The sequence below is a fragment of the Phascolarctos cinereus genome, unplaced genomic scaffold (assembly GCF_003287225.1).
Source record: "Phascolarctos cinereus isolate Bilbo 61053 unplaced genomic scaffold, phaCin_HiC Scaffold_4;HRSCAF=312, whole genome shotgun sequence".
NCBI lineage: Eukaryota > Metazoa > Chordata > Mammalia > Diprotodontia > Phascolarctidae > Phascolarctos > Phascolarctos cinereus.
The window spans coordinates 125,355,893-125,369,749 of record NW_027555847.1 but is presented as its reverse complement, the minus strand read 5'-3'; the positions used below and the strand labels follow the sequence as shown (position 1 = coordinate 125,369,749).

Below are 13,857 nucleotides of genomic sequence, written 5' to 3'. Positions count from 1 at the left end.
TGGGGGAGCGAAAGTTTATTCCTTCCCCCTCCCACACACCACAACATCCGAAGAAGCCCAGGGAGGCAGGAGTGTTGGTAGGAGGCTACCGGAGGAAGCGTGGGTGTCACCGAGGCCGCGCCCGTAAAGCCAATGCCGCGTCTCCATAACAACAGCATCGCGCCCCTTCCCTTTCCTCCTTAAATTCTCCTTCAGGTGTCCAGGAAGCCGGAAACGGAAGTGCGTGAGCGGAACGGCCCGTGGGGGGGGGCTCGCGGAGCGGCTTCTCGTCATTGACCAATGGGGAAGTCGCCTTCCTTTTGGTCCCGCCCCCTCCCACTGTAGGATCGCGCCAGGTACGGGGTCTAGTATTTGGGGATCGCGGTGGGGATCTGCGGGGTGCCAGTGGCGGGAAGGGGTTGGGGCTGCAGGCGGAGCGGGGAGCGCCAGGAGGCGAGGAATTGGGAGCTAATTATCCGGAGTCACTGGGCTCTGGATGTCCGAGGCAGAATTCGAACCTGGGGCCCCCAGTGGCAAGCCCCCGCGTCTTTCCGCCGCTGCTGGGGAAGGGAGGGCGGGCGCGTAGTAGGCGCCTAATAAATGTTCCTTGACTGATCGGTTGGGTGTAGAAGCCCCTGCGGCTAAAGAATGGAGGGGAACCCCCTCTTCCTCTATTCTTCTGGGTCCAGCCTGTTGTCCATCTGCAGTGCCTGTCCATGGAAAATTCATGACTTAAAGACCTACCTATTGGACACCTATGTGTCATATAGACATGTCATTATCTGTTTTGATAAACTGTATGTCATAGTCTAGACAATGGGCCTCATTTTCCTCATCTATAAAACAACACATTGGATTAGCTCAAATTCTATCCTTTCTCTTAGCTCTAAGTTTAGCGGAACTCTAGATAATAATAAAAACAGTACTTATAGGATAGCATTGTTATAGTTCTATGAAAAACTAGGAGAGTTAGTGGTAGTTGTAAGCATGAATCTGGATCAGAGAGGTCCAATGAACTATTTATTTATAATCGTGCAACTCATGAGCATCAGAATCTGGACTAGAACCTAGGTCTTATGATATTCAGCTCCACTGTTATTTCCACTAAAGCAGTCTGCCTTTCCTTACTTGAATTCAGACTGGTTCTGTGGTGATCACAATTTGAATTTCAAACCTGGAGAGACCAGATGTAAACCACTTCTATGAGAAACTGTTTCTATAAAAGCTATTTCTTACCATAGGTCTAGAGCAAGGATTCTTAACTTGGGGTCAATGGACCACTATGGGGCTATGGAGAGATTTCAGGAAGTCTTTGGACTTGGATGGGGAAAAATATATATCTTTCTTTTCTCTAACATATAACTGAAATGTAGCATTTCCTTCAGTTATTTCAAAACATTGTTCTCAGAAGGGGTCAATAGACTTCACCAGACTGCCAAAGGGGACCATGATACAAAAAGTGAAGAACTCCTGATAAGAACCAACCTCATTGAGGAAACTGAGGTCCAGAGAGTCAGAAAGCTAAATACCGGTAGATCCTTTACCAAACTGCTAAAGGGGTCTATGACACAACAAAGATTAAGAATGTTTGATTTAGAGTAAGAAGGTCAGCTGGTCCAGTCCTCTCATTTCTTGCATGAAGAGCATAATGCTTAGACAGGTTTAGTGACTCTAGTACCGAGGGTGTAAGTGACTGAGACAATATTTGAATCTAGATCCTCTGATTTCAAATGCAGTTCTCCTTCCACTGTTTCTGCTCTGTTGTGGTACTCTACCACCTTTACTCTGTGTTTTTGTCACAGAATGGAGATGAATGACCCTGGGTTCTTAAAGGTTGTGGACCCAATGATAGACTGTTATCCAAAGACTAGGGGAGGCTTATTACCATATTGGATTGCTACAAATTAATGAATATTTTTTGGCCATAGTGACTCATGAAGATTGTCTGCTAAGGCATGGAGGTGTTGCATTCTGTGCTGGTGGAGGGAATAGGCACATGAATAAAATTACATATAATGAAACTTTTGCGTTTCTCAGTATGCTAGGTATTGTGGAATGGAAACAAAGAATAAGAGTCCCTGACCTCTTGGAGTGTATATTTCAGCAGGGAGTTAAGGCATTTACACAAATCATTATAATACAAGGTATAATATGCTGTATTCAGACACAAGCGATCCTTCTGGCTGGGGGGACTATGAAAGGTTTCTTGGAGGAATTGGTAGTTGAGCTGACCTTTTTGGGGGAGTTAGAAGGGTCAAGCTAGGGCTTATTAGAAGTGAAACAAATTTTAAATAACTTAAAATTGACCCTCTCTTTCTGCAGTTTTAGAACCATGCCCCTCTGAAACACAATGGTTGAATTATCTGGGGAAATAAGTCCAAAATGGGAAGATGCTGAGATCCTTTTTAACATGAGGAACTTGATTAAAGCATCACATTTTATCTTCTAAACTTCATGAACAACTTTGAAACAGTATTTTGTATTTGTTCGAAGATGGCTAATGCTCACCCATCTCTTTTGCTCTCCCAAGCAGAGTACAGTATCACCATGGCCAGCCACATGACTGATAGCCATCGTCGATTCCTCCAGGTACTGATGTCTAATGGAATAATAGATGCAGTTGAGGCAAGACGGCTACATAGATTTTTCTGTGAGCAGCATAAAGGTGAGTATGACTCCTTGGAAATCTTGAAAGTAGCGGTAAGGGGGTAATTAATAAGTAGTTAAATTTTGGCAGTGAGAAGCCAATGATGGTTCTTTAGCAGGGAAGGGACATGATAAATGTACATTGAGATTATTCAGGGCATAATGTGTAGGAGGGATTAGAAGGGGAGAGATCTAAGAGACCATTGAGGAAGTATAGGTATGAGATAGTAAAAGAATGAACAAGGACACTGGAAGCCAGAAAAGAAAGGAGGGAACAAGTGAAAGAAAAATTTTATGCAGGGAGGATTTGATGACTGATGGGATTTATGAGATGAGGAAGAGATGAAGATGATTCCAAGGTTCTGAACTTGCGATCCTCGGGAGACTGGTTATGCCTTTGATAGAGTAAAGGAAGTCTGGAAGAGGAATAGATTTAAGGGTAAAAAATTGACAAAGAACCATTGGCTTAACTTTTCAAGTAAATGTGTATTGATCATATAGTATGTGTAGACCCTGAAGAAAAGGTAAAGAAAACAGCCTCTGCCCTCAAGCTTTCACTGTTTTCTTAACTCACTAAAGTGTCTTCTGACCTCATTGTTCCATCATAACTGCTTTTTTCTAAAGTTACCAGTGATCTTCTTATTGTCTAATTTAATGGCCTTTGCTTTTTCCTCATTCTTCTTGACCCCTCTGCAGCTTCTGACACTGTTGTTCACCCTCTTCTCTTTGATATTCTCTCCTTTCTAGGTTTACTATTTCCTGGTGATTCTCTTCTCTAATTGGTCCTTCCAAATGTCCTTTGCTGGATCTTCATACAAGTCACACTTGCTAATCATAGGTGTTCCACAGGGCTCTTTCCTGGGCCCTCTTCTCCTTTCTCTGTATATTGTTTCACTTGGGCATCTCATGAGCTTTCAAGGATTCAGTTATGTCAATGCAGATGGTTCTCAGATCTATTTATCTAACCCTGACCTCTCTGGTGATCTCCAGTCTTATGTCTCCAACTGTCTGTTGAGCATCTCAAACTGGATGTCTCATAGACATCTTAAACTTAACTTGTCTAAAACTAAATTCGTTATCTTTTCCCCCAAACCCTTTCCTCTTTGTAATAACATTGCTGTTACTGTTGAGAGCACCACCATCTTCCCATTCACCCAGCCTGGTGTCGCTCTGGACTCTTCCCTTTCTCCCCACCATTCCAGCCTGTTGCCAAGCCTATCGTTCATACCTCTGCGATCTGTCATCCGTGCCCCTCCTTTTCTCCCCTAACTCACCATCCTAACACAGATCCTCATAGCTTCACACCTGGACGATTACAACAGCCTGCTGGTTGGTATCCCTGCCACAAATCTTTTCTCACTCCCATCCATTGCTCCATTCAGCTGTCAAAGTGTTCTTCCTTAAGTGCAGGTCTGACCATGACCATATTACTGACTTTGTTATCTTCTACTCAAAAAACTCCAGTGATTCCCTGTCACTTCTAGGATCAAATAAAAAAAATCCTCTGTTTGGCATTCAACACCCTTCATAACTTCCTCCCTCCCCACATCTTTCTAGTTGTGTTATACCTTCCCTTCCTCCCCAAGCCCATATTCTGTGACACTGGCTTCCTTGCTGTTCCTTGAACAAGTCACTTCATCTCCTGACTCTGGACATTTTCACTGGCCATCCCCCATACCCAGAATGTTCTGTCTCCTTATTTCTGCCTTCTAGCTTCCCTGGCTTCTTTCAAGTCCCAACTATAATATCTTCTACAGGAAACCTTTTAGGATCCTCCTTAATTCTAGTGCCTACTCAGTGGAGTATTTTCAATTTGTCCTGAATATGTCTTGTTTGTACGTAGTTGTTTCCATGTTGTCTGCCTCATTAGACTGTCAGCTCCTAGAGAGCAGAGACTGTACTTTGCCTTTCTTTATATTTTCAACATTTAGCACAATGCCTGGCTCATAGTAGGCACTTAATATATGTTTATTGACTGACTGATAGACTTTAGGATCTATAGTCTGATAGAATTTTTTTCGTTAAAGAACATTTTAATTTTGATCTCTTTCCCTAATCCTGGGCCCTTCTTTTGGTAATATTTCTTATTGAGCTCCAAATTAAAAGTACAGGATGTGAGCTTCAGTGTTGGTGGGGGAGTTTGACAGTGGCCAGGAGGAAACCACTTGATGACACTGCTAAGTGTAAAAGTATTTTTGATTTCATTTGACCTTTGAAGTTATGATCTAATTTAGGAAAGTCCTCTAGAACTTGTCCTTGGATTGATTTATTCATATTTTTCTTGACATATTGGAGTACTAGAAAGATGTTAGGATGGTTAGGGAGCAGACTTTGCAAATATGTTTTTCTTTTTTGTTTCAACAAAAAACCTGTACTCTGTGATCAGCTCTTAGTGTGAAGGATTTGAGAAGCTGGAGGAATGCTATTTAAAGTGAAGCTAACACTGAGCAAAACCAGTTTTGTTAATTTTTTGCATTTGAAGATATGCCCAGGAAAATCCCCTTTTATAAACTGGAAAAACTATTCAGTTTCTGAGAGAAATGTGAAAGAAAGAAGAGAAATTGAAACTGTAAATTGTTCTTACAGAAATGATGGCCTTTCCTAGAGTGTTTGGATAGCTTTTAAAAATGCCACCTACTATGTGGTGTTAATTTTGGATCTCCTTTCTCTTTTGTCTTGTCTTTCACTTTGGAAATACATCCCCACTCTTTCTTACAAGTCATTTGAATTATTTTTTTCTTGGCTATTACAACAGCTCACTAATGGTATTTCTGTCTTTGTTTATTCTCCATTCATCACTGTGATAGATAGAGAAATTATTAAATGCTTTTTTTGTTTTCTGGGAACCATACTAAACGCCAGGGATGCAAATACAAGCAATTAAGACAATTCCTGCCTTTAAGGAGCTTACCTTCTCGTAAAGGAAGACAACCAATGAAGGGGATCTGGAAGGTGGTGTTGGTGGAGGGCGTATACATGGTTCCATGATATAGAGATGGCAGAGAAGAGGCATTGTAGAGGACTATGTCAGAACAAGATAAGCCAAAAACTGGCCTCTCAGAGCCTGACTTGCCAAGGTCAGAGTCCAAGATACAGATGGGAGGGAGCTTATGATGATAGCAGGCACGTAGGTAACACGGTGCAGAGGTGGGAAGTTAATCTGATGCCAGATAATTCTCATGGCACTGATCATGTCTCTTTGCCTATGCCAACTCTTCCATGGTTTCCATTTATTTACTAAATAAAGTCTATACTCTTTAGCTTGATATTTAAAGAGTTACACAATCTGACACAATCCTCTTTCTCTCTTCCTGTCTCCTAATACTTCCCTTCATGTTCTCAATGCCTCAGGAAGAATGAATTACTTATTTTTTTTACCCATTCATGGATTCCCAGAGCTGGAAGGGACCTCAGACATCATCTGTTCCAACTTGTACCTAAATTAGAATTGTCTTGATAGCATACTCAATAAATTTTATTCAGCCTTTGCTTGGAGACTTCCAGTGAATGGGAATTTACTACCACCCCAGGCAGATCAGTATTAACTGTTTTGTTTTTTAATATCAAGGCTATATTGCCTGTTTACAGCTTCCACGGATTGCTCCTTTTGATTTATGGAATCAGAAGAACAAATCTAATCTTCTCTATGACAGCTCTTACATACATGAAGACAGGGATGTTGCTCACTGTTTATCTTTTAAATTTTTTTTCTTTTTTTTTAATGAACTTAATAGACATTACAAACACAAACATTTCAAAAGAAAATGAAGAATTGTATATGAAATCATAAGCTTCCATTGTAGTTTTTAAAAATATATCTTAAATTTGGTAATAAAATTTCCTGTTTATGTCCCCTTCTAAACTTCCTTTTGTTTTCTCTTGTGTTTTAAAAATATTTTGTTGATGGTCTTTTCTTTCTTTTTTGCATCTCTGTCACTATCTACAAACACTCTTCCATGCTTCCCCTCCCCTAGAACAAATGGAAACCACCTCTTGTGACAAATAAGTATAGTTAATAAAAACAAACCATATTGACCAGGGATGGGGAACCTTCAGCCTCGAGGCCACATGTGGCCCTCAAGGTCCTCAAGTTTGACAAACTTAGAAGTTTGGATTTAGTCAAAGGGCCACACTTGAGGACCTAGAGGGTCACATGTGGCCTCAAGGCTGCAGGTTCCCCACCCCTGAAACTGACTTATTTGAAAACATATCTTAGGGCCAGTGCCAAGATTGTGGAGTAAAGGCAGGAACTTGCCTGAGCTCTCCTAAATTCCCTTTCCAAACAACTTTAAAATAACTCCTCAAAATAGATTCTGGAGCCAAATTGGGGTAAAACAGTTTTCTACCCAAGGGCAACTTAGAAGTTTGACAGTAAAGGTCTGTCCCACTAAGGTGAGAGTGGAGTATAGTTCAGCATAGGCCATCCCCTGGCAAGTCAGCAGCATGCCTTGGAGATGACTGAATCCACAGTGGTGGCTTCTGGAGCTCTCAGCCCACAGATAGTAAGGAGGTTGGACAGCTGGTCAGAAGGAGATTACAGGGGACCCTTTGCTGTCACTGGGTACAAGACTATGTTACATTGCCCATATACAGTTCTGGGTCTCAGTCCCAGGGCGAGGAGGAGCACTAGCAGGAGCAGGAACCCTGGTTGAAGTTCTGGGGTGGAGAAGAGTGCTTATGGTTGCTCACAGACTAGAGCACAGGCCGGAAGAGCAGTGACCATGCCTCTCCTTGGACCATACCACCTTGGAAGAACTGAAAATTTACAGACTTCCAGAACTAACTCTGAAAACAGCAGCACCAAAAAAACCCTGAAGCTTGGTACAGTGCCCTCTCTATCCCAGGAGGAGAGCTCAACTTTAATATAAAGTTAAAAGTTAAGAAATACTCTGGAAAAAGAGCAAATAACAAAAAAAAGAAACTGATTAGAAAGTTATTATGGTGACAGGGATGATCAAAACCACAAACTTAGAAGACAACAAAGTCAAAACTGCTACATCTAAAGCCTCAGAGAAAAATATGAATTGACCTTAGGCCATAGAAGAGCGCAAAAAGGATTTTAAAAATCAAGTAAGAGAGGTGGAGGAAAAATTGGGAAAAGAAATGATAGTGATGCAAGAAAATCATAAAAAATGAGTTAACATCTTGGTAAAGTAGGTACAAAAAAAAATACTGAAGAAAATAACACCTTAAAAACTAGAATAGGTCAAATAGTAAAAGAGGCACAAAAATCCACTGAAGAGAACTCTTTAAAAAAGCAGAATTGGCCAAATGGAAAAAAAATATACAAAAATTCACTGAAGAGAAAACCTCCTTAAAAAGTAGAATTGGTCAAATGAAAAAGGAGGTACAAAAGCTCACTGAAGAAAATACCTTAAAAATTAAAATTACACAAGTAGAAGCTAATGATTCTATGAGACATCAAGATACAATAAAACAATCAAAAGAATGAAAAAATAGGGAAAAAATGTGAAATATCTCATTGGAAAAAATAGCTGGCCTGAAAAATAGATCAAGGAGAGATAATTTAAGAATTATTGGATTACCTAAAAGCCATGATCCAAAAAAGAGTCTAGACACTATCTTTCAAGAAATTATCAAGTAAAATGGCACCAAATATCCTAAACAAGAAAGTAAAATAGAAATTGAAAGAGAAGGTAAAATAGAAATCTCCTGAAAGAGATCTCAATATGAAAACTCCCAGGAATGTTATAGATAAATTCCAGAGCTCCCAAGTCAAGGAGAAAATATTGCAAGTAGCCAGAAGGAAACAATTCAAATATTGTGGAGCCACAGTAAGGATAGCACAAGATTTAGCAGCTTCTACATTAAAGGATTGGAGGGAGGCTTAGAATGTGATATTCCAGAAGGCAAAGGAGCTAGGAGGTAGGTAGAGTCACCTACCCAGTATAATCTTTCAGGGGAAAAATGGTTATTTAATGAAATAGAGGACTTTCAAGCATTCTTGATGAAAAGACAAGCGCCTTCCTCCACAGCCATGGTCTGATGCTGGTGGAGTGTGAAGAGAAAAAGAATCACGGGCCAGGTGGGAGCAGTGAAGAACAAACTCCGTTTATTGATCTGAGGGCTCAGGCTTATATTGTACTGGATCAAGCAATAGTAACATTATTTTCCATGAAAAGCACAAACCTAATTAAATGATTTCCTTATTTTCTTGTACCTTGTCTGTTACTTTCTTTCCTGCATCCTGTCCTGTACCCTATCTGTTTCCTCCCTTCCTACATCCTGTTCTCAAGAGATGGAACAGGGGGGTGGTGAGCCAACATCCTAAGTTTACACAGCTGTTGGGTTTAGTACAATCTACAGGTAAGACTCTGGCTGGCCTAAGCCCTCCAACTCCCCAGAGCCGGCCCTCAACAGTGAATAAAAAATTTGACTTTCAAATACAAGACTCAAGAGAAGCATCAAAAGGAAACATAAATGGGAAAAAGAAATCATAAGGGATTCAATAAGGTTAAACTCTTTATATTCCTGCATGGGAAGATGATACTTGTAATTCCTAAGAACTTCATCATTATTAGGGTGGTTAGAAGGATAATACATAGACAAAGGGCATGGGTATAAGTTGACTATGATGGGATGATATATAAAAAATTAAGAGGTGAGAAAGAGGAATGGTTATGATGAGGATGCTATTTAAAAAAATAAAATTAAGGGTTGAGAAAGAGGGATGCACTGGGAGAAGGGGGAAGGGAGAGGTAGAATGGGGTAAATTAGCTCACATAAAAGAGGCACAAAAGAGCTTTTACAGTGGAGGGGAGGATAGGTGGAGGTGGCAAATAGCACTTGAATCTTACTCTTATCAGAATTGACTCAAAGAGGGAATAACATACCCAATCAGTTGGAGATAGAAATCTATCCTACCCTATAGGGAAGTAGGAAGGGAAGGAGATAAGAGAAGGTCAGGGGCTGATAGAAGGGAGAGTGAGTTGGGGAAAGTGGTGATCAGAAGCAAAATACTTTTTTTTCATGGCTCCATTCATCATCCCTGTATCTTTCTTTTTTTAAAAAATTAATTAATTTATTTTTAGTTTTCAACATTCACTTCAATGTGATTTTGAATTCCAAAATTTCTCCCCATCTCTCTCCTTCCCCCACCCCAAGATGGTGTGCAATCTGACATAGGCTGTAGGTATACACTCATATTGAACCTACTTTCACATTAGTCATGTTGTAAAGAAGAGTTAGAACCAATGGGAGAAACCACGAGAAAGAAAAAATGAACAAAAAAAAGATCAAATAATATGAGAGGAAAAATACTTCTGAAGAGGGTCAGGGTGAAAGGAGAAAAGGATAAATGGGGAAAAATAGGATGGAGGGAAATATACAGTTAACTGTGAAAAAATTTTTATGTCAAGTTTTTCTGATAAAGGTCTCTAAAGGTCTCATTTCTCAGATATATAGAGAACTGAGTCAAATTTTTAGGAGTATAAGTCATTCCCTAATTGATAAATGGCCAAAGAATACAAACAGGAAATTTTCAGATGAAGAAATCAAAGCTATCTGTTAGTCATATAAAAAACACTCTGAATCACTGTTGATTAGAGAAATGCTCTTTTGAGGCACTTCCTCATACCTATTGGATTGGCTGTTATGGAAAGGAAGTAGGAAAATTTGGATACTAAAGCACTGATTCATCCATTCTGGAGGGCAATTTGTAACTGTGCCCAAAGGACTGTCAAACTGTGCATACTCTTTGACTCAACAATACTGCTACTAGGTCTGTATGTCAAAGAGATTTTTAAAAAAAGGAAAGAAAAGAAAAGAAAAAGGACCTATATGTACAAAAATATTTATAGTGGCGGTGGCAAAGAATTGGAAATTGAGGGGATGCCCGTTTGCTAGGGAGTGGCTGAACAAGTTGTGGTATATGATTCTGATGGAATACTATTGTGCTATAAGAAATGATGAGCAGGATGCTTTTGGGAAAACTTGGAAAGATTTAGATGAACTGATGGAAAATGAAATGAGCAGACCCAGGAGAATAGTAGACTCAAGAGAAGTGAGTAGACCCAGGAGAATAGAAAAACAGCAATATTTCATAATGAGCAACTGTGAATGACTTAGGTATACAGTGATCTAAGACAATTCTGAAGGACTTAGATAAAAAATGCTGTATGCCTCCAGAGAAAGAACTGATGGAGTCTGAATGCAAATTGAAGCATACTTTTTTTTTTTTTGGCTAGGCAGTGGGGTTAAGTGACTTGCCCAGGGTCACACGGCTAGTGTCAAGTGTCTGGTCTGAGACTGGATTTGAATTCAGATCCTCCTGACTCCAGGGCTCTATCCACTGCACCACCTAGCTGCCCCCAGTGAAGCATACTTTTAAAAACTTTATTTTTCTTGGTTTTTTTTTTTTGGTCAGTGTTCTTTATCACAACATAACTAATATGGAAATACGTTTTGTACGACTGCACATGTATAATTATATCAAATTGCTTGCCTTCTCAAGGAGTTGGGAGAGAAGGGAGGGAGGGAGAGAATTTGGAACTTAAAATTTAAAAAAATGTTAAAAATTGTTTTCTCATGTAATTAGACAAATATATATTAAAAAAAAGTCTCATTCCATATCTGTAGTCTTTCCCCTCTTTTTGAAAAAATGGGAGGCTTGCTTCAATACTAGATCTCTGAAGTCTTTTTTTAAATTTAAAATTTTTTTTTACTTTTCAACATTCACTTTTATAAGATTTTGAGTTCTAAAATTTTCCCCCTTTTTTCCCTCTTCCCTCCCCAAGACAGCATGCAGTCTGATATAGCCTGTACATATACATTCATGTAGAACCTATTTTCACATTAGTCATGTTGTAAAGAAGAATTAGAACCAATGGGAGAAACCATGAGAAAGAAGAAACAAGCTAAAAAAAGAAAAAAGAGAGAGAGAACAAATACTATGCTTTAATCTGCCCTCAGACTCCATGGTTCTTTTTCTGGACAGCATTTTCCATCATGAGCCCTTTGGAGTTGTCTTGGATCCTTGCATTGTGAAGAAGAGATGAGCTTATCAAAGCTGGTCATTGCACTTTGTGGCTCTTACTGTGTACAATGTTCTCTTGCTTCTGCTTACTTCACTCAGCATCAGTTCAGTCAGATCTTTCCAGGTTTTTCTGAAGTCTGCTGGTTCATCATTTCTTATAGCACAATAGTATTCCATTACATTCATATACCACAGCTTGCTCAGCCATTCCCCAATTGATGGACATTCCCTCAATTTCCAATTCTTTGCCACCATAAAAAGAGCTGCTATAAATATTTTTGTACATGTGGGTCCTTTTTCCCTTTTCATGATCTCTTTGTGATACAGTCCTAGTAGTGGTGTGGCTGGATCAAAGGGTATGCACAGCTTTATAGCCCTTTGGGCATAGTCCTCAATTGCTCTCCAGAATGGTTGGATCATTTCACAACTCCACCAACAATGCGTTAGTGTTCCAATTTTCCCACATCTTCTCCAACATTTATCATTTTCTTGTTTTGTCATGTTAGCCAATCTGATAGATATGATGTGGTACCTCAGAGTTGTTTTAATTTGCATTTCTCTAATCAATAGTGATTTAGAGCATTTTTTCATATGACTATAGATGGCTTAAATTTTTTCATCTGAAAATTACCTGTTCATATCCTTTGACCATTTATCAATTGGAGAATGACTTGCATTCTTATAAATTTGACTCAGTTCTCTATATATTTTAGAAATGAAGACCTCAAGTCTTGACTGGTCATTACATTGATCAGAGAAGAGGTCTGAAGCCTTTCAAAGTAATTTTTTCCTTCCATTATTGTAGATGTTGTGTAAGTTGGCCTGATTTTGCTCATTTCGGTCGTTCTAAAACTATTACATCTATCATTTTTTATGGTGTAATAACATTTCATTACATTAAATACTACATTTTATCTGGCCATCTTTTTTCTAGCCCACGCATCCTTCTGCTGGTCCTTATGTGGTCTGATCTCAAAGTCTTTCACAGTTCTGCTAGCCCATTAATTTATCAATGTCTTCCCCAAATTGTGGTGCCTAGCACTGTCCATGATCCCCAGATGTGGTCTGAACAGGACAAAGTCCGGTGGAACTATAATGTCCCTATTGCTGGACATTATGCTGCCTTAAGGCAGCCTAAGGCCACTTACGCTGTTTTGGTCCTTATATCATGCAGTTGACTTGGCTAGAATTTGAAATCCATTAAAACTCCTAGGTGTTTTTCAGATTAGTTGTTTTCTAGCAGTGCCTTCTGTATCTTATACTTGTGAAACTGATTTTTTTTTTTGGAAACCTACTGTAAGTTAATTCTATTAAATTTCACTTTACTTTATTCAGCTTGGCTTTCTAGCCTGTCAAGATGTTTTCTTATCTTGAAATTGTCTTTGTATGTACTAACCATCCCCCTAGCTTTATGTCATCTATCAATTTGAGAAGCTTATCATCTGTGCTTTTATCCTGAGACACTTTACTAGAAACCTCCTGTTGAGTTGACAACGTCATGACTGCTCTTTGGATCCAGACATTCAAAGTTCTAAATATACTTAACTGTACTATTATCCAACTTTCCATCTTTTTCCTAAGACTGGCATGAGAGACCTGTCATTTGCTTTGCTCTAATCTAGCAAAATATAGCTACAGTATTCACCAATTCTACGACTCTGCTAACTCTGTCCAAAAAGAAAATAATGTTAGGTTGGCAAGACTAATTGTTGATAGAGCTATATTGACTCTTTATGTGATTTATGCTTATATTTTCCAGATGATCATTCGCTGTTTCTTTATTGTATTTTAGTGTTTTTCCAAGACTCAAAGTCAAGTCCACTGGCCTATAATTTGCACATTCTCTTCATTATTCTTCGATTGAAACTTTTGTACTTCTCCATTCTTATAGTATTTCTTATTCTCCAGTCTTTCAAAGAGAATTAGCAGTGACTCACAAATCTTATCTGCAAGTTTTCATTCTTTTTAAAATTTTGAGAATTTAAAATGTGGAGATCCATATCCTATGACAAAAAATAAGAAGATAAAGGATGGAGATGCATTTTCTTATTTCTTCTTTGAATTTGAGCCTGGTCATTATAATTATATAGTATTCAGTTGTATGTGCTCCTCCCCCTGCCGTTTACTTTGTTGTAGTCATATATAGTGTTATTTTTGGTTCTGCTTTCTTCCCTTTACATCCGTTCATCTTAATCTACCTGCATATTTATGTTTGTTATTTCATTTGGCACAATAAT

At 39.0% G+C, this 13,857-nt stretch overlaps 1 protein-coding gene across 3 annotated transcripts in view; it reads left to right on the top strand.

The window, feature by feature from the left end:
• The first annotated feature begins 203 nt into the window (after positions 1-203).
• NSMCE1 (NSE1 component of SMC5/6 complex) overlaps positions 204-13,857 on the top strand; it is a 59,791-nt gene continuing 46,137 nt past the window's right edge. For 2 of the 3 annotated variants that reach the window (XM_021006361.2, XM_078152519.1), the window contains exons 1-2: positions 204-335; positions 2,513-2,644. In XM_021006361.2, the coding sequence (XP_020862020.1) occupies positions 2,527-2,644 (118 nt within the window). In that variant the 5' untranslated portion in view covers positions 204-335; positions 2,513-2,526. Of the gene's footprint in view, positions 336-2,509; positions 2,645-13,857 lie in introns of all 3 variants that reach the window. The other variant, XM_078152520.1, reaches the window with a different exon arrangement.